Below are 19865 nucleotides of genomic sequence, written 5' to 3'. Positions count from 1 at the left end.
CATTTGGGCATGAAATTTTGCAACCCCTCCATACAAAATTGCAGGCCCAGCTATAGATGGCATCTTTGAAGCACATCCTTGTGCCTGTATCAATTGTGATAGGCTAGAAACCTTGAACATATGACTCCAACTGCATGGGCTTTGCCCATGTTTTAACAGGTCTGTGCTTTGCATATATCTAAACAGAAATATGGTGGCCAGCAGCCAAACTGCACATATAGCATCAGGGGTGGAGTGGGAGCTGTTCGGCTACAGAAAGACTTTACAGCCTCTCTTAGCATATGCCTACCCAGCACTGTATTCCCAAGGTTCGTGGGACTCCAGTCAGCTAACCCATCAGGGAACCCTGGGCTCGAGTATCTACACTGCATTTTAACCCTAAGTTAAGGATTTTCTGGCCTGTGCTCAAACCTAGGGCTCTGGTGTCCACACTGCAGAGCACAGACTTGAATCAAAGTATCCCCATCCCAAAGTGCCTAGCACTGCCCCTCAGCACTCCTGCCCTATGCATGTTTTGCACTGTGGGAAAACTACTGCCCACCTTGTTTCCTACCTGTGATGGTGGGATTCGGGTGCCCATAAGGAGCACACGAGTACAAACTGCATAATTAGCTCTCTTGGAGGCTGAGGTGTGAGAAGGCTTTATACCGAATTACCAGCTAACCTGAGAACTGGGCTCTCCACCTCCAGGCTGAGTCACACGGGCATGAAAATGCCCACGTGCCCCTGTTCTGAGGATAATTAGGGCTCCAGGGCCATCAAACTATTCAAATGAAACTTGGCAAATCTTAATTTGTAAGATGAAATGTTCAGGGAATGGGTTTTTGTCTGGTTGGTTTATTTTTGGCTGTTTTGAAGTTTGACACAAAATGCAGGTTTCAATGAGGGGCATTCTGAGGGCTTGCGGTGCAGGGTACTCCGAACCCCCCAGGGATCCCTTATCCCTGCCCCAGCCTCACCCTGGGAGGCAGAGATAAGGGATCCTAGGGGAGTTGCAGGGAGTTTTGGGGGCTGGCTCCCACTTGCTGGCCTGACAGTGCAGAGCAGGCTACCAAGGGGCTACCCTGCAGGGAGGGGGAGCGGCCAAGATGTTGGAGGTCATCCTTCCTCCAGCTGTACTGAGCCAAGAGCCCTGGTGCTCCCACTCCCTGGAGGGAAGCTGCTGGGTCCACTGTCCACCTCCCCTCCCTCCCCCAGGGCTGTGTGTTGAGGGGCGCCTGGGCTGAGTACACTGTCAGGGTGGTGAGTGGGAGACAGGCCCAAATCTTCCCTGCAGTGAGGAGGAGTTGAAGCTACCACTGCAGGAGGCTGCAAAGAAGTTTTTGGGGCTGGCTCCCACTTGCCGCCCTGACCCCTTGGAATCCCTGAACACGCAGCCCCAGGGAGGGCAGGGGTGGGGACTGGGAGCAAGGGCCAGAGAGCAGAGCAGAGACCAAGCGGCTGCTCTGCAGGAAGGGGAGTGGCAGAGCTCCCAGATCAGCACAGCTGGGGGAGGGATGACCCCCCCACTTCCCACCTGTCAGCCTTGCTCCCTGCTCTGGGAAGCAGTGGGAAGGAGCCGAACCAGAAACTGCTGCCGCGGCAAGAGGAACAGGAACAGGGAGCGTGCTCGGCCTGGCAGTAATTGTGCTTCCAGATGCTTCACTGGCTGCCTGCGGTGCTGCTCCTCTGCTGCGAGGAATTCTGGGATACATCTGGAGGACTTCCATGACCCAAGTCAAACTGGAGCCATGTGCACACAGGAAAGCAATAGGGCTCAGATCTTAGGTCCCAGCTTAACATGGGCTCAGACTCTCCAGTCCTGCAGGATCCTGGGACCCTGGGCCTGAGCCACAGATTAGCACAATTGGTGTGTGGACACAAGGGGGGTTAGGCTTGAGCCTGCCTTGCATTGGTGTGGAGACATACCCCTAGGCAGCACTAGCAGTAAGGCTTTTAACTGTGTCAACCTCTAGAGGGCAAAGTGCTCACCCACTGAAGCCTGTATATTAGCATAAATAGTCCTACATTCCCCATGCACAAGAGCGTCAATGAGGCCTATTATCATTTGCCGTTCATAAGAACAGCCATACCAGGTCAGACCAAAGGTCCATCTAGCCCAGTATCCTGTCTTCCGACAGTGGCCAATGCCAGGTGCCCCAGAGAGAATGAACAGAACAGGTAATCATCAAGTAATCTATCCCCTGTCACCCATTCCCAGCTTCTGGCAAACAGAGACTAGGGACACTATCCCTTCCCATCCTGGCTAATAGCCATTGAAGGACCTATCCTCCATGGACTTATCTAGTTCTTTTTTGAAAGAAAACATTGAAGAAAGTTCACATGGTGCTGGTGCCCAGAGAAGCTTGGAACGTGAGTCCTGTGGGTCTTCCAGTGCTTGATAGAAATATTAGCTCATTTCTAGTGGTGCCAAATCTAATCTAATACACAAATTGCCTATTCCCCCAAGGGGAGAAACAGGACCCAGCCTGCTCCAGTCTGTGGGGGTGAGCAGAAGAGCTCAAAATCCCTCCAGGCAGAGGAGTGTGGGCAGCAGCCATCTGCTATGCTGGCTGAGAACAGGGATTCCAGAAGCTCTGTTATTTTGGCCCCTCATACGGAAAGGGATTAAACAAAAAGCCCACCTCAAACCCCATCTTCTCCCTGCAGAGTGAAAAAGAAATAATGGAACTAACAATGTTACCAACTAGCCCTCTGCATGGGTGCTGAATCCTTTTGTCTGTCTCACTCAGACTGAAAGCTCTCTGGGGCATAGACTATCTTATGTTTGTAGAATGCTGAGCACAGTGCTATTGTCAATACAAAACTGGACAGCCTTAGACTTGGAGGCTCTAGGATTGAGCAGAGACACATGAAACTGGAGCATAAAGGGCAAAAGTAACTTGCAAAATCACTTTTTAAAAACAGTTCCTTGCTACAGAGAGAACTAGAAGCCCTTGAGAAAGGACAGTTACCTGTTCCATAACCGGCATTCTTAGAGATGTGTTGCTCAGGTGTATTCCACTACAGGTGTGCGTGCTCGCCACGTGCATCGGTGCTGGAAGTTTTTCCCTTAGCAGTATCCGTAGTGGGGAAGCACTGCTGCGACCCCTGGAGTGGCGCCAGTATATCGCGCCATAAAGGGGGCTGCGTGCTCTCCCGACCCTCAGTTCCTTCTTGCCAGACAACTCCGACAGAGGGGAAGGAGGGTGGGACGTGGAATACACCTGAGCAACACATCTCAAAGAATGCCAGTTATGGAATAGGTAACTGTCCTTTCTTCTTCGAGTGATTGCTCATGTGTATTCCACTATAGGTGACTCCAAGCTATACCTGATGGAGGCAGGTAGGAGTTTAAGACTAAAGTTTTAAGGGTTACCCGGGCGGAGCACCGCCCTACCAAACCTGGCGTCATCCCTTGCTTGGGAGATGATCGCATACTGCGATGAGAAGGTGTGGACAGAGGACCACGTAGCAGCCCTACGGATGTCCTGAATAGGGACATGAGCCACATAGGCTGCAGACGGGGCCTGGGCTCTCATCGAATGAGCCTTCACAATAGGAGGCAGGGGAACCCCTGCCAGGTCGTAACAGGTGCGAATGCATGAGGTGATCCAGCGGGAGATCCACTGGGTGCACACTGGTCGTCCCCTCATGCACTCGGCCGAAGCAATGAACAGCTGTGGAGACTTCCTAAATGGCCTGGTTCTGTCCAGATAAAAGGCCAGCGCTCTGCACACGTCTAACATGTGCAGGCGGCGTTCCTCATTGGAGGAATGGGGCTTAGGACAGAGGATCAGGAGGAAAATATCCTGATCCATGTGAAAAGCCGAGACAACCTTTGGCAAAAAGGCGGGGTGAGGGCGGAGCTGAACCTTGTCCTTATGGAAGACCGTATACGGCAGTTCAGAGGTCAGGGCCCTGAGCTCGGAGTCCTGGCGGGCTGAGGTGATCGCTACTAAGAACGCCACCTTCCACGACAAGTGGGACCACGAACATGTGGCGGGAGAGTACCAGGTTTGGGTCCCAGAGGGAAACCGGAGGTCTGGGTTGTAAGGGAATGCCCAATCTAACCCTTTCAGAAACCGGGCCGTCATGTGATGAGAAAACACAGATAGGCCCTGCATCGGGGGGTGGAAAGCCAAAATGGCCGCCAGGTGCACCCTGATGGAGGAGGGCGCCAGCCCTTGGGTCCTAAGAGACAGGAGGTAATCGAGGACAAGTTCGATAGAAGCGGAAGAGAGAGAAATTTCTATCCCTCGCCCACATAGAGAACCTATACCACTTAGCCAGGTAGGTTCGACGCGTGGAGGGTTTCCTACTTTCCAGCAGGACCCTTCTCACATCCTCCGAACACCTCCCTTCCTCCTCATTCAACCATGGAGGAGCCACGCTGTCAGGTGGAGCGGGGCGAGGTTGGGATGGAGAAGACGACCTTCCTCCTGCGAGAGGAGGTCCGGGCGGAGCGGCAGCCTGCGAAGGGGGGGCCGCTAAGCATTGCAGTAGGGTCCCGTACCAATGTTGATGGGCCCAAGCTGGGGCTATGAGGATAACCCGCGCCCCGTCTGACTTCACCTTCTGGAAGTTCCTGCCTATTAGGGGGAAGGGCGGGAAGGCTTACAACAGGGGCCCCAACCATGGGAGCAGGAACGCATCCGATATCGCCCCATCGCCCTCTCCCGCCCTGGAGCAGAATCGGGGACACTGGCGATTCTGGGCGGTGGTGAACAGGTCTACCTGGGGAGTACCCCACTGCAGAAAGATCCACCTGGCCACCTCCTTGTGCAGGGACCACTCGTGCTGTTGGGAGAAAACCCTGCTCAGGTGGTCCGCAAGCGTGTTGCTCTTGCCAGGCAGGTAAAAGGCTCGCAGGAGTATATTGTGGGCTATACAGAACTCTCACAGGAGCTGGGCTTCCTGGCATAAGGCCCTGGAATGGGTGCCCCCCTGCTTGTTGACGTAATACATGGCGGTCGTGTTGTCCGTGAGGACTCTGACCACCTTTCTCTGTATGTGGTGGCAAAAGGCCAGGCGCATGGCCCTGAGCTCCCTGACGTTTATGTGGAGGATCAGTTCCTCAGGCGACCACATACCCTGGGTCCTGAAGTCCCGCACGTGAGCTCCCCAGCCCAGGTCTGAGGCATCTGACACTAGATATAGTGAGGGAGAGGGCTCTCGGAAGGGAATACCCCGGAGCATGTTGCTTGGGAGAGACCACCATTGAAGGTGTGCCACCACCGTTGGCGGCACCGTGACGACCTTGTCCAGGCCGTCCCTGGCCTGGAAGTACTGGGAGGCCAGCCAAAGCTGAAGGGGCCTCATGCGAAGCCTGGCATGTCACACCACATAGGTGCATGCTGCCATGTGGCCTAGGATTTGCAGGCACACCCGTGCCATAGTAACCGGAAAGGCCATGACCGAGGCGATGAGAGCTTTGAGCGTCTCAAATCTGTCCCGTGAGAGGGAGGCTGTGGCCACCTGGGAATCTAGCAGCGCCCCTATAAAGCTTATGCGCTGAACAAGGATTAATGGGGATTTCTCCTTGTTTACCAGTAGGCCTAGAGCTGTGCAGGTGTCCAGCAGGAAACTCATCTGCTGCTGCACCAGAGACCGAGATCGGCCCTTGAGGAGCCAGTTGTCGAGGTAGGGGAAGATCTGCAGCCCTTTCCTCCTGAGGTGGGCTGCCACCACCGTCATACAGTTCGTAAATACCCTTGGGGCAGTAGAGAGGCCAAAGGGGAGGACAGTAAACTGGATGTGGTCCTGACCCACCAGGAAACGGAGGAAGCACCTGTGACCCTCGAAAATGTGGATGTGAAAGTACGCATCCTGGAGGTCTAGTGCCGTAAACCAATCCCCCTGGTCTAGGGATGCAATAATAGAGGCCAGGGACACCATACGGAGTTTGCGACGAAGCAGGAACTGGTTGAGCTTCCGCAGGTCGAGGATGGGTCGAAGCCTGCCCTTTGCCTTCGGGATGAGGAAATACCTCGAGTAAAAACCCCTGCCCTGGTATTCTCAAGGTACCCTTTCCACCGCTCCCAGGGAGAGGAGGCGCTCTACCTCCTGGCGGAGGAGGAGGGCATGCTCCAGGACCCCAGCCGGCTGCCCGGACGAGGAACAGTTGGGAGGGGTTGAAATAAACTGCAGCCTGTACCCTTGGGAGATGGTGCTGAGGACCCATTGGTCCGACGTTATACGGGACCATTGCAGTCGGAAGGCCGATAAACAGTTCATAAAAGGCAATTTTATTAATTGGGTGGGAGGTGCACTGGCAAGAGGCACGGTGACCCCCCTCAACGAGTCAAAAATGCCGTTTTCCTGGCCGTTTGGCCTTCAAGGCCCCAGGTCGTGGGGCCGAACGGGATTGGCGTTGGGACCAACGCCTTTATTCCCTCTGCCGCTTAGGTGGGGGTTCGTATCTGCCCCGAGCCGGAGGAGCAGAGGTTTGAGGCCTGGGCTTGTCCTTAGGGGGCGGGACGTAGAGGCCCAGCATCTGCAGGGTGGTGCGGGAGTCCTTCATCCCGTGCAGACGGGTCTCTGTCTGTTCTGCAAATAGGGCCTTGCCATCAAACGGCAGGTCCTGCATTATGGATTGGGATTCGACCGACAGCCCCGAGAGCGAGAGCCACGACGCCCGTCGCATGGAGACTGCGGAAGTCATCGAACGAGCGGCTGTGTCTGCTGCATCCGAAGCTGCCTGGAGAGCTGCTTTGGCCGCTGCCACACCCTCGTTGATCAGAGCCCGGAACTCCTTTCCGTCTTTATCCTGAAGAAGGGGCTCAAACTTGGGGAGGGATCCCCAGAGATTAAACTCGTACCGGCTCAGCAGTGCCTGGTGGTTGGCCACCCTGAGCTGGAAACTCGCAGACGAATAAACCTTTTTCCCAAAGGTATCCAGTCTACGAGCGTCCTTGTCTTTTGGTGTGGGCGCGGGCTGGCCATTCCGCTCACGGTGGTGGATCGACTCTACCACTAAGGAGTTCGGAGCTGGGTGGGTGTATAGGTACTTGTGACCCCTTGTGGAGACGAAGTACTTCCTCTCGGCCTTTTTGGAAATAGGCCCAAGAGAGGCCGGGGTCTGCCAGAGGCCAATGGTAATGTTGGCTACTCCCTGATGGAATGGGAGGGCCACACGCCCCGGTACCGAGGAGCCGAGGACATTGAACAGGGTATCAGAGGGCTCCTCCATCTCCTCAGCCCGGAGCTCGAGGTTTGCTGCCACCCTCCTAAGCAGGTCCTGGTGTGCTTTGAAGTCCTCTTGGGAAGAGGGAGGCAGCACCGCAACTGAATCACCCTGCGCCGAAGAGGTGGATGGAGCGGTGCCTTCAGCAACCGATGGCATCGTGGGCTCGATGTCTGGGTCTGGTGCCAGAGCCAGTGCCGGAGGTTTGGCGCCCACGGTCTGATCCCGCTGCTGGGGAGGCGACGCAGGGCGGCCCTGAGAGGCTCCCACCATGGAGCGAGGTCCCGGCTGCGCAGGTGCCTGAGGCCATGGTGCCCACTGGCACCATTGTCCTTGCCAGGGAACGGCCTGGAAATGAGATGCATCAGGCTTCGGTAGGGTTGGTTGCTCCTGCAGTGCGGTGTGGCCCGGGGAGAAATGGCTGCGTGCCGACGCCAAAGTCCAGGAGGAGCACACGGTGCCGTAAGAGCGACTGGAGCAGTCTCTATCATGATGGCTCCTACCCAGAGACTTCGACCTGGAAGAAGTTGAGAGATAGATGTCTGAGGAGCTGTCTCTGGACTCCCTGCGGCGCCTGTGGCCCCGGCGCCTCGGTGCCGGGGACTCTTGGGATGCACCCAAGCATGGCCTCTGTGACGGCGGGTGCTTGAGTACGAGTGTCGGTGCTGATGGCATCGTGACCTGTTCCTCTCGGACTGGCTGGAGGAGGAACGGCGCCGCCTCTTGTCACCTCCTCGATGGCGTCCGAGACCGGAGGAGTGGGATCTGCTCACCGAAGAGCTGGGACGCGGAGTCGATCTGCGTCACGGGGCTCTGCTCGGCACCTTGACCCAGGAAGGTACCTCGACCTCTGACACCTCCGGGGAGGGCTGATGGGCACCCAAGGGCGGCTTCCCATGGGACCTGGGGCCCGAGTGAGGCGCGCACCCGGCACCGGAAGCGCTAGGATATCACGTGCAGCCTGAGCTGCCGTTGGCGTCGAAGGCATGCGTACCTCAGGCGAGGCTCGCGTGGACAGGACTGGACTACTCCACTCAGCGTGAGTCGGAGGTCTATGTCCCGATGGGGATCATGGGCTGCCCATCTCGGGTCTGGCCTCACCCCTCTCCTTCTCTCGGTGCTGCTGAGTCTTCCCTTGCTTCTTAGCAGGGGAGTGGTGCCGGCTCGTCAACGGCGCCTCGCTGCGCACCGAGGACGCGGTACCAGGCGTGGAATCAGGACGGCGAACCGGAGGTGCTTCACTACGCGCCAAAGACGAGGTGCCCGGCGCGGGGTCGACTCAACGTGCCAGTGCCGGGGCCAATGCCGCCTCGATTAGGAGAGCTTGGAGTCAGATCTCACACTCCTTCTTTGTTCGTGGCTTGAAGGAGTGGCAAATTTTACACTTCTCACTAATGTGAGCCTCGCCCAGACAGCGAAGACACTCAGTGTGTGGATCACTTCTGGGCATGGAGTTGTGACAGGAGTCACACGACTTGAAGCCTGGGCCACGGGGCATGCCCCGAGCCAGGCACTCACAAAAATGTTCAGCAAGAAAAGTTTTCAGTGAAACTGGATACCACTAAGGCTATAACGCTGCAGCCAAGGCTGGAGCACAAAGTTCCGACTACCTTCACCGGCAGCAAGAAGGAACTGAGGGTGGTAGGAGTACGCAGCCCCCTTTATGGCGCAATATACCGGCGCCACTCCAGGGGTCGAGCAGTGTTCCCCCACTACGGATACTTTTAAGGGAAAAACTTCCAGCACGTGGCGAGCACACACACCTATAGTGGAATACAGCTGAGCAATCACTCGAAGAACCACCAAGCAAGCAGTGTTCAGAATGTCCCTGCTCCAGAAATTCACTGTGACACAGATTTTAGGGCCAAGCTTTTCAAACTCCTGGAATTAGACACTGAACCGAAAGTGTCAAACAACCAGCTCTGCTCCACCCTGCCCGGTGCAGGCATACAACCTTGGGAGCATGTGCAAATTCTGCACAGTCTGAACATTCATGTAAAAATAAAAGGTCATCGTCCTCATGCTTATAAAGAAAATCTTCCTGTGACGACGCACTAGGACTGATGGAGTGAGGTCTACCTGAATCTGCAGAAAGCCTGAAACAATGGCTCAGAGGGTGACTTCTTCCCCTCCAGGGCCGGCTCCAGGCACCAGCCCACCAAGCTTGTGCTTGGGGCGGCACCAGGAGGGGGGCGGCGCGGTGCGGCGTGATGCTCTGGCTCTGGCCGCCAGGGAGAGCGGAGCCCCGGCCCGGCACTCCGCCCTCCTCCCAGGACTCCGGCCGCCCTCCCCCCTGGCGCCCTCCCCCCGGCCGCCGGGGAGAGCGGAGCCCCGGCTGGGGCTCACCACCATCCCCCCGGGGCTCTGGCCGCCCCCCCGGCGCCCTCCTCTGCCGTGCTGGGGGGGCGGCCGGACGCTTTTTTGCCTGGGGCGGCAAAAAAGCCAGAGCCGGCCCTGTTCCCCTCTCCCCTCCTCATTTGGATGTTAACTGCAGCCAATTTTAGCAGAGGGAAGGGGGTGGACTGGAGCCTACGGGGCAGAAATTGGGAGCTGCTGCAGAGAAGGAAATGAAGAGGAGACAGAGAAAGGGTGATAGGGAAGGAGGAAAAAGCCCTGGATTCCCACTAAGCGATGTCTAATTAAGGACACACTCCCCTTGATCTTGTGCAAATTCCCATCACCACCTGTGGGAGTTCTGCTGTGAAATGTCACCTGAAATTTATACTCAGACCCACAGACCATCAAAACAAATGGAGTTTGTCCCTCTGCAATGAATGAGGTTGACACCCTGTGACAACTACGGCAATGTCCCACAATACCTGTGGGAGACCTTAGCCTGTATTAAGTTTATGTATCATTGTGAACCATGGGAAGTGTTATTAACTTTGATGGTCTGTACTGAACAGTGGGCCAGGCAAGAAAGGACTTTTAGGACAGTCAAGTGGTTTGCCTGGGGAATCTCTAGGGGGAGATGAATGCAAATTCCCACGTCCCCACTTATGCAAGGAGAGGACCACTGTCTAGTTACCTGTTCCAGGAATCTGAAAATCAAAGGCCCAAGCCATATAATGGAAAGACTAAATCGTTCATTTATCCTAGTTCTGAGCCAAGGCTATTAGGAACTTGAACCACAGAAATACCCCTTGTTGGGATTTGAAAGACTGACTCCCACCAGAACCCTTGCTGGAGTTGGGGTGATCTCTGGTGAGCTTATTAGCACATATGTACATTCTTCTATTGTTTTGGAATGTTTTCTCTATAATGCTTTCGCCTTCAGAATAAATGTACTTGTCTAGAAAAGACTGTGTGCATGGGCAGCATGTGAACTGCCCATTGGGGGAGGCTAGCCACTAGCCCCACCCCTTCTGCCTGAGGTCCCAGCCCTCCCGCCCCTTCCCTGCCAGAGCCCAGAGGCCCCGCACTGTGGTGGCTGACCCCCCAGCCCTGGGCCACCCCAACACCCTCAGTCCCAGGGGGGTGGTGTGGCCCCAGCCTTGGAGCGCCGGGTGGCGCAGCCCCAGTTGCCCCAAGTCCCAGCTGCAGGCTGCCGCATGCACTGGCCCCAGCCACCCAAGTCCTGACCGCAGGCCAGCCCACTCCAGCAGAAGAGTGGGAACTGGAAGCAGGCAGAAGGGAGCCTGGGGGCGGAGCATGGGCACGGCCACGCCAGGCTGTTTGGGGAGGCTCAGTCTCCCCTGGCCTGTGATACCTGCCGCCCATGGCTGTTTGGTAATTTATACTTGCTGGAAATTATGCTGTTCATAGCCTCTGGAAAGAAAGCAAAGGGCAGCTGCTGGCCTGTTCAGGCAGTCTGGCTCACTGGGAATTCAGTGTAGGTAGGGAACTGTGCTGCCTGGAAAAACCCTAGTGAGAAGGTTGAGACACATGAAACACATGAAGGCTGAGGAACTGAGTGCCCAGAATGCATGCTCTTTCTTGGTGGACAACAGAGAGGGAACACAGGTGCAGTTGCCCTGAACTATGACACATCCTATAAACATGCCCATCTTGGAGAGTTCCAGGCGTGAAGTTCTGTATCTTAGGGGAACACCATACACCCCATGTTCCTCATTATAATATGATTGTGTGGTACTCAAAGCTAAGTTTGTCATGTTGGGTGTCTTCGGCAGGCTCATGATGCACTGAGCATTGTTGTTATAGTAATGTTATGTTATAGGTTGTAATTTCACGTATATAGTTATGAGGCTGAAAATGTGTCCTCATGGCTTAAAACAAGCCCAGGCAAAAACTCTCCAAGAGCAGAGGGGTAGTTCACACCTCATCAGGGCATGTATGGGACAAACCCAGCCCAACCTCACAGGAGCAAAGGACACTGGCCTAGGTAGCAAGAAAGCATCTGTTGGACTCTCAAGTGAGTCACCTCCCTTCCTTTGGTCAGTTTGGGACTACAATGAGGTAATGCTGACCTGGGGGGAGGGGGCGGGAGGGGCAAAGCCAAAAGGGAAGGAAGAACATGATAAAAGGCAGAGACGTTTGCCATGCTCTTCCTCTCTCTTCCACCTCCATCTACAGACCATCACCATCAAGCGACTGAAACACTGATCAAAGGGGAGAGCCTGGCTGAAGGGCAACCAGCCAACCTGTGGTGAGAAGCATCTAAGTTTTTAAGGGCACCGAAAGTGTTAAGATCAGCTTAGAATGCATTTTGCTTTTATTTCACTTGACCAAATCTGCCTTGTTGTGCTTTGATTTATCACTTAAAAGCTATCTCTGTAGTTAATAAATCTGTTTGTTTATTCTACCTGAAGCAGTGTGTTTGTTTTGAAGCATGTCAGAGACTCCCCTTGGGATAACAAGCCTGGTACATATCCATTTCTTTGTTAAATTAACAAACTCATATAAGCTTGCAGTGTCCAGAGGGCATAACTGGACACTGCAAGATGGAGGTTTATAGGGTTGTGTCAGGGACTGGAGATATTGGCTAGTGTCATTTGATTACACAAGTCAAGTAGCTTACATGACAGAGGCTGTGTGTGAACAGCCTAGGAGTGGGGGTTCTCACAGCAGAGCAGGGTAAGGCTGGCTCCCAGAGTCAAGGATTGGAGTGACTTAGCAGATCACCGCTCCAGATAACACCAGAATCTGTGCACACCAGAGTGAGGAGACAGTCATCATTGCCACTCTGTCCCATATACATGACTAGGCGCAATCCTGGAAATAGGAAAGCCACAGGGACAATCCCTCACCAATGCCATATAATATTACTTGTCCCTGCATGAGCCCCATCACAAAGGGGAATTGGAAAGCATTTGTACCTCCTCAATGGCCATATGGAAACAGCTAGATGTCCTTGCAAAATTACTGGTAGCTTGGGGGAAAAAAACCAAAGATGCATGCAGTTCAGCTAAAGTCCTGCTGGAAAAGATCCTTGAAGCCAGCTCCCTGGCAAGTGCCGAGCACAACTTTTGTCTCCTGTCCTCACCCCTGCTTTGGATTATTGTTGAGAAATCTCAGCTCTTTCATCACCACTCACCTTGACCTGAGGGGTCCATATATTCTGTGCCTGGTACGTATGTGTCCATGACAATTTTGGTGATTTATGTTTTTCTTTAAGAAGTAGAATTTCTAATATTAACAGCGTTTTGATCCTGCAAATAAAGGATAATTCCTGGACACCCCACACCTTGCTAGAGGGGTTCAGATGATGGGGATAGCCAGTCTTGAAGGCATTGAAAATGCTGTGCTCTGGTTCCCCAGCCCTAAAATAGAACATAGAGGACACCCAACTTTACAGCATGGCCTGCATTAGAGGGGCTCATGATTCACAGACAGGGGTTCAGTCCACCCCTTGGGGAACATCCCATTCGTCTGAGTTGGTGTTCAAGAGCCAGAGGTCTGTACTCCAGGTCTGTCCTGTATCCAACTCTACAGTGTGGACAGAGAAGGCACAGAAGAGAGGACAAGTCACAAGAAGCAGAAAAAGGTCAAGATCACAAGCATCTTTTTGTACTCAAAATAACTTTTTTTTTTTTTTTCCATTTTTCGTACAAATAAAGAAGCCCTCATGTACTGAGAGATCATGGAGCTGCCAGACCAGCATTCACCCACAGATTCAAAACCAAGGAAGGCAACTCTCATGACTCCAGTGCAGAATAAAAGCTCTTGGGCAAGTCTCCCTTGGTCTGGCCCTGGGGGTTTGTTGAGCTCTTCCCCATTTGCCTATCATCACTCTGGGTTCAATCATTAGCACTGTATCCAACTGCCAGGCATTTGCCCATGGAAAGGCAACATGGCCCCTCCTGGTGTCATTTTGCAATGCCCATGCTACCTTGGAGCCTGCTGCACCCAACACCTCTGACCATACCAGCTGCAGCAGGTAATACACAGCCCCACAACCATTATTAGCTCTAAGATGAACTCCAGGTCCAGGACAATTGGAGTAAAATGCTCACTGTTTTCTGTCACACCCTGTGAAGCTGCTGCTCCTCTTCCTCAATCAGGCTTGTGGACGTGGTGGCTGGTAGAGGTAGAACTGTCAGTCAATGGGGTCAATCCTTATCTCCAGCAAACTCTTGGGGAGGTGTGAGGTTAATTTACCTCCATCACTGTCTTTAGGGTGGGGGTAAATCCCACTGTCTCTGGCGACAGCTGATGCTCCAGTCCCACATTTCCTCCTCCTCTCAACCCAGGGCAACCAGGAACTCCGGCAGCTCCTCTCTCCTCCAGTGAATTTTCAATCACTTCTTTTCTCTCTTACAAGACTGAATTTCCAGAACATAAGGAGGCAGCTGCCTCCTCCCAAGGCCCTGCTCCATGGTGCAAGCACCTCACTAACTCCATTTTCCTGCTTCTTTCCAAAGCGCTCACAAATCACATACCTGTGGGGAGCAGGCAGGAGCCCTAGCACGTGAGACTAGAATAAAATGAGAGAATCAACTGGGAGCATGACGGAGGTGGGTATTAGAGAGCATCCTCTAACAGCTCAGGCTTACTGCACTGTCACAAGTGACAGCTGCTGAGTCATGTGACAGCAATGGGAATGGGTGTATCTGGGGATCAGGGTTCCTCACAAACTGACCGGGAGATGGGGGGGGAGAGATCTGTCCTGAAAATGTCCCTCCACCTCTGCTCCAATCACATCCAATGCAGCTGGAAAGGGCTGGGGCGTCCATGACACCCTGGCCATTGCATCACTGCCAAAGGGCCCAGCAGTGTCATGCTGGTAATAAAAGGAAGTGGGAGGCTGAAAATCCTGCACAGTTCCAATTGTTTATTAACATTTCAAACCAAAATAATCAGATATGATCACAAGTCCCAGGAAATACCCCAACACTATGAAAATGGAATGTTGTTGTTATCAAACATAACCAAAGTAGATTGAAAAATAAAAGTTGCAAAGACTCCAGTGTGACACCTTTGGTTTGGGGAGGAGGCTGCAGTGGAACACATCCCCATACTGCCGCTCAGAGTGCCACAGGTAACCCCACAGAAGGGCCTCCACTCCTCTCTTGCAGCAGTCTTCAATCCCCACTCCTTCAACCTGCACAAAACTTCGGGGGGGGGGGGGGGGGGGGGGGGATGCACGGGACACTGGATACCAGAATGAGCTACAATCAGAGCCTGTTTGCGCCGGTTCTCCTTGTTAACGTCCCTTCTGCTTTCTCTCCCCAGAACTAAAGTCCCCAACCTGTTTCCTTCCCTGAATGCTGCAGACTCAACTACCTTTCAGGCCCCATGCTGCTGCTTCTCTCCCCCAGCACAGCCGAGAGGCTCCAGACCCAGCACCCTTCTTTTGTAAAAGAGGAGGGTGAAGAGTTCCACAGGCAGAGCGTGAATGGGGCAGAGGTCCTATAAGCTGAGGACAGTAGATGCCTGTAATTCACTATCTTTCAAATGCAGAAATGGGAGCCTCTCTCTGTGACCCCCAGCTTGTGAAGAGCAGTCCCTAGGAAGAGAACCTCCTGCAAGGACTAGGGCTGGCTGTGCCTGCAGCTCTGCTCTCAGGGTCAGACACAACAGGCAGGGTAGTTACACAGTGCAGAGTGCACAGGGCTTGGGGCACTAATGTTGGACAGGTGCATGCAAAGCCCACCCGCCCATGTGTATAGAGAGCTCACAGGTGCAACAGCAGCAGAGGTGTGTGCCTGGCCCAGTCTGCACTGGGCCTTTACAGATCACTCCCGCACTCCGACCACATCACAAACGTGACACCTTAAATATATTAAATTACAAGAACAGCAGCACCTCAGTACACACGGGCCCGAAGCTGGGCCGAGCCATGTGCATTCCCAGCTATTGCGCCCACAGAGAACATGGTGAGGCATGGGACAGGATTGCTCCCCACACCCGCTGCCTTGGGATGTCAGGCACATCTCTGCTCTTCACACTCCCAACCAGGTTGGAGCAGGAGTGCTATGAGCTGCCAGAACCATAGGTGCTAAACTACACTGTATCACACATCATCTCACACCAGGGATAAGGGGAGACACTAAAGCCAGCGTTTTCACTCCCCTAATTTCATGCCCATAACAGACAGGCTCAGCCAGTGCATGAACGAGGCAACTCTCTGCCCATGGGGATGGCACCCAGAGGAAGTGCAGCAAGTAGGCAGCCCAATCCCCCTGGGGAGGACAGAGAGGGACAGTGCTGTGTTGGACGTGGGCAGGCAATTCCTCCGTCCTACAGCGGACAATGAAGGGCATACAGTGCAGGGAGGCAATTCCACAAACATGCAAATGTTTCAGATATTTTTATCTTACATTCAAATTTCCTTTTAAAACAAAATCTGATACAAAAATAGATACATTTGCAAAGTGATTTCTTAGCCAAAGGGAGGCTCCACCCATCTGTTGCCATGGCAAGGAGGGAAGGGAGTTCCTCTGCATGGCACAACACAACAGCCGAAGCAAGCAGCCTCGAGGAAGTTGGGGCCCATGCTGCAGCCCCCAGCCCTCGTGCTGCAGCCACACAAGGGATTTGCCACAAAAGATTGGAAAATCGTGTACAGTGGAGAGAGTCCTGTGCAGATAGAAGTGCAGCCTGGATTCACTCTAAGCAGATGCTGCCAGGGAGCTGCCATGAATGCTTTCACTCAGGCATGTGACACTGGATAGGAGGAGGTCTCAACTTCAGGCCACTTAGTGATACACAACAACTTTTATTCCTAGGCTCCAAAGCATGCAGAGGCAGCTACTACACCAGAAGCAGCTTCTTGCCCCCAAGCAAACACTCACCTCTTCCTGTTGGGTCATCACCGCTATGACATCATTTCCACAGTGGCAGGAAGGGCTCTGCTAAGGGAATGCTAGCAATAAATAGAGCAAGCAAAGGGAGGGCATGTGAAGAGCAGGAAAGCAGCAGGTCCTGAAGGAGGCAAGGGCACCTCAGGTGTCTAGAGAGCCCCTTTCTCTCCTAGCACACGGTGAGGACAGGGCGCAGGATAAGGTGCTTAGTCCAAGAACACAGCACAGCAGTTGGAGAAGTAGAAGTCCAGCTAAATTTACCTACAAGGTTTCCTCCCACATACTGGTGATAAGGGAGTGGGCTGGGAACCTTGAGACCCATTGGAGGAAAGTCACCCGTGGAACTGATGCCTTGGCTGGCCTGGCCCAGCAGCGTCCCCCAAAGTTACAAACAAACTGGGTTAAGGCAGCTTGTAATGTTCCTGCTTTGGCAACACCCAATGCAGTGATATGTTTGGGTGGGGCTGTGGTCTCTAAACTCTCCATCAATGCCCCTTTTCTCCCAGTACACTCTACCATCCCCCTGCAGGGAAGGGAGAGCTAGACCCAGTATCGCTCACCTTGCTCCAAGCATGGCTTACATTCAGGTAAAGCTTTTTGCTTTGTAATTTGAGAGGCAGAAAGACTGAAGCCTGGAGACGAGATATGGAACAATAACCGTAAGGCCAAAGCTGGCACAAGCAGCCCTAAGAGCAAGAAGGAAATCAGACTGCCCCTCAGATCCATGCAAAAAGATTGCAAAGTGACCCAGTGTATTTTGCTTCCTCTGTAAAACTCTTTCAGTCCTGCAGGCTTCAGCCCTAGTCTGGGGCCCAGGCCTAGCTTGAACGGCTGATCATCTCCATGCTATCATCAGGGGTCCCTCCATCCGTTGCTGCCTCGGTGCGCTTTACTGCCTTGCTTGGTACTGCACTCAGCGCATCGTCTTTCATCAGCTCTGAGGCTAGCAGTGAGGTGACAGCACAGCCGGCTTTTCTCTTTGCTGCAAGAGAAGAGACTGTGATAAATAGCCCGGAGAAACTTATGCAAGCTTACTCTGGCACAGCTCACAACCCTCCAGCGCCAACTGCTCAGAGAGAGCAGGCTCGGAGGCATGGTGGGTGATGTACTGACAACCCCCAAAAATGCTTGTTCAATGCTCCTGAAGCATTCAGTGTTCCTAAGGCATCGGGGACCCTTCCCAAAGGGCCATGGTCACACAGCGTCCAGAGTTTGAAGGCTGTGAACACCAAGAAGTGAAGGGAACCGATTAAGAGGTGGGAATGGGGAAGTGCAATATGGGATACCCAGGAGTACGGGAATGGAATTAAGCAAAGGAAAATCTAAGCTGAATCTCAGAGAACACTTTCTTACAGTAACATCTATGAGGCTGTGGAACAGGCTCCCACAGGAAAATGGGAGCCCCATCACTTGGGAAATTTATAAGTAGACTGTACAATATTCTGTAGAATATGGTGTAGAAAACCATGCTACAGGCCCAGATACCGTGGTTATAGGCCCTTTAGAAATGAATAGAATACTTCTACACTGGTTTGGCAAAGTAGAGGAGAATAGATGTCACAGATGGGAAAGACATACTGAGTCCACAGAATCAGGTTAGCACAGTGTAGGTTGATGGGCTGCTGAGTGTATGAGCTAGACTATTCAGTGCACGTGTCCTTGGACTTCTCTGCTTCTACGGTGATAGCCCAATAAAGCCAGTTCCCAGTTTCTGTCCCAGAAGGCTAAGCTGTGGGAGGAGGCATCTACCCTGAGTTAAAAATCACAGGTTAAGAACCTCTGAGAGTTGAAGGTCTTCTCCACACACTAGCATGGAAACTTCAGAGAACAGAACCAAACTACAGGAATATGATCATCACAGAACAGGCAGCTCCCCATCCCTTGGGGTTGGGAATAGAGCTTAAGGGCTTCCTATGGGGACACTGTGCTCCCAGCAGAGAAGGGAGGCAGGCAAGGCACAAGGCTGAACGGAGAAGGCTGTCCCCACTAAACTTTGCACCCCTCAAAATAACTCCATGGCCTTTTATGCCCCATGGACATAGCAGCCAATAGTGCTTTGCAGCTGCAGATGAGCTGTGGTGTCCCAGTAGCACAACACCCAGACAGCACTCATCCCTTAAGATGTTTCTTTACAGCTTAAGGCCTGAGCTCAGCCAGAACACGATGCTCCAGACTTCATTAAGATCACGCTTGAGGCTCAGCCAAGCAAACAACCCTGAATTAGGAGAGCAACTATGCCCTGCTGGGGACTCCGGCAGGCTCCAGGACAATGAATGGCTGAGGCTGGGGCACAGTACTCATGCAGGGAGGACAATGCACCAACAAACATCACTGATATGCAAGTTCAGACAGCTCCATACGCTGAATATCCATACACAGACCGGCTCCCACACTCACTAATCAGAACAGGTGCACACACTCTGGTGTGCACACACACACACACACACACACAGGAAAACTGTAGAACTCACACAGACAATCAGATGCCCTTGTGCACTACATGCTGTTGCACACAGTCAGGCAGACACGCTGAGACACATGCATACACACATTCATATTATGGTCCACTTGCAGGCACTGTCTCAGGTCTGACTGTCCAGGAGGAAATCTGTTGGGAGGAGAATGCAGAAGGGGATGCACGCAGGAATACAAAGCAGCAATTGAGATGCTGCCTTGAGACACTGCAGTCACGGAGTTAACTCTTTACAAGACAGAAAAAATAAAGCCATTTCTAATGTGAAGCTTCCCATGAAGCTTCTAGAACAGGAGTGGGCAAACTTTTTGGCCCGAGGGTCACATCTGGATGGGGAAATTGTATGCAGGGTCATGAATGTAGGGCTGTGGCAGGAGGTTGGGGTGTGGGAGGGGTTGTGGTGTGCATGAGGGGGCTCAGGGCAGGGGGTTGGAGTGCAGGAGGGATGCAGGGTGCGGCGGGGGCTCAGGGCAGGGGGTTGGAGTCCAGAAGGGGATGCGGAGTGTGGGAGGGGGCTCATGACAGGGGGTTGGGGTGGAGGAGGGATTCGGGTTGCAGGATCCATCCTGGCGCTGCTTACCTTGAGCAGCTCCGGGGTGGCAGCGGCATGCAATGGGGCTAAAGCAGGCTCCCTGCCTGCCCTGGCCCTGTGTCGCTCCCAGAAGTGGCCAGCATGTCCGGCAGTGGCTCCTGGGGGTGGGGTGGGGCAGGTGGCTTTGCCACATGCTGGACTCACCTGTGGGTACCACCCCCAAAGCTCCCATTGGCCGCGGTTCCCTGTTCCCGGCGAATGGGAGCTGCAGGGGGCAGTGCCTGCAGGCAATGGCAGCACACAGAGCTCTCTGCCCCCCCCCCTCCAGGGGCCACAGGGACATGGTCCTGCCCGCTTCCAGGAGTGGTGCGGGCCAGGGCAGGCAGGGAGCCTGCCTTAGCCCCGCTGCACCACAGGGCTGGCAATCCCATGGGCTGGATTGAAAACCCTGACGGGCCAGATCTGGCCCACAGGCTGTAGTTTGCCCTCCCC

The 19865-nt window shown here is 53.7% G+C and overlaps 1 protein-coding gene across 3 annotated transcripts in view; it reads right to left on the bottom strand.

Annotated features, from left to right (window-relative positions):
- Nucleotides 1-14376: 14376 nt before the first annotated feature.
- Nucleotides 14377-19865, bottom strand: part of DIAPH1 (diaphanous related formin 1) — a 163342-nt gene continuing 157853 nt past the window's right edge. For all 3 annotated transcript variants that reach the window (XM_065554810.1, XM_065554809.1, XM_065554808.1), the window contains one exon: nucleotides 14377-17350. In XM_065554810.1, coding sequence (XP_065410882.1) covers nucleotides 17312-17350 — 39 coding nt within the window. In that variant the 3' untranslated portion in view covers nucleotides 14377-17311. The remainder of the gene's footprint in view (nucleotides 17351-19865) is intronic.

The sequence above is a fragment of the Chrysemys picta genome, chromosome 8 (assembly GCF_011386835.1).
Source record: "Chrysemys picta bellii isolate R12L10 chromosome 8, ASM1138683v2, whole genome shotgun sequence".
Lineage (NCBI taxonomy): Eukaryota > Metazoa > Chordata > Testudines > Emydidae > Chrysemys > Chrysemys picta.
The sequence above is the reverse complement of the archived record's forward strand: the minus strand, read 5'-3'. Positions and strand labels throughout refer to the sequence as shown.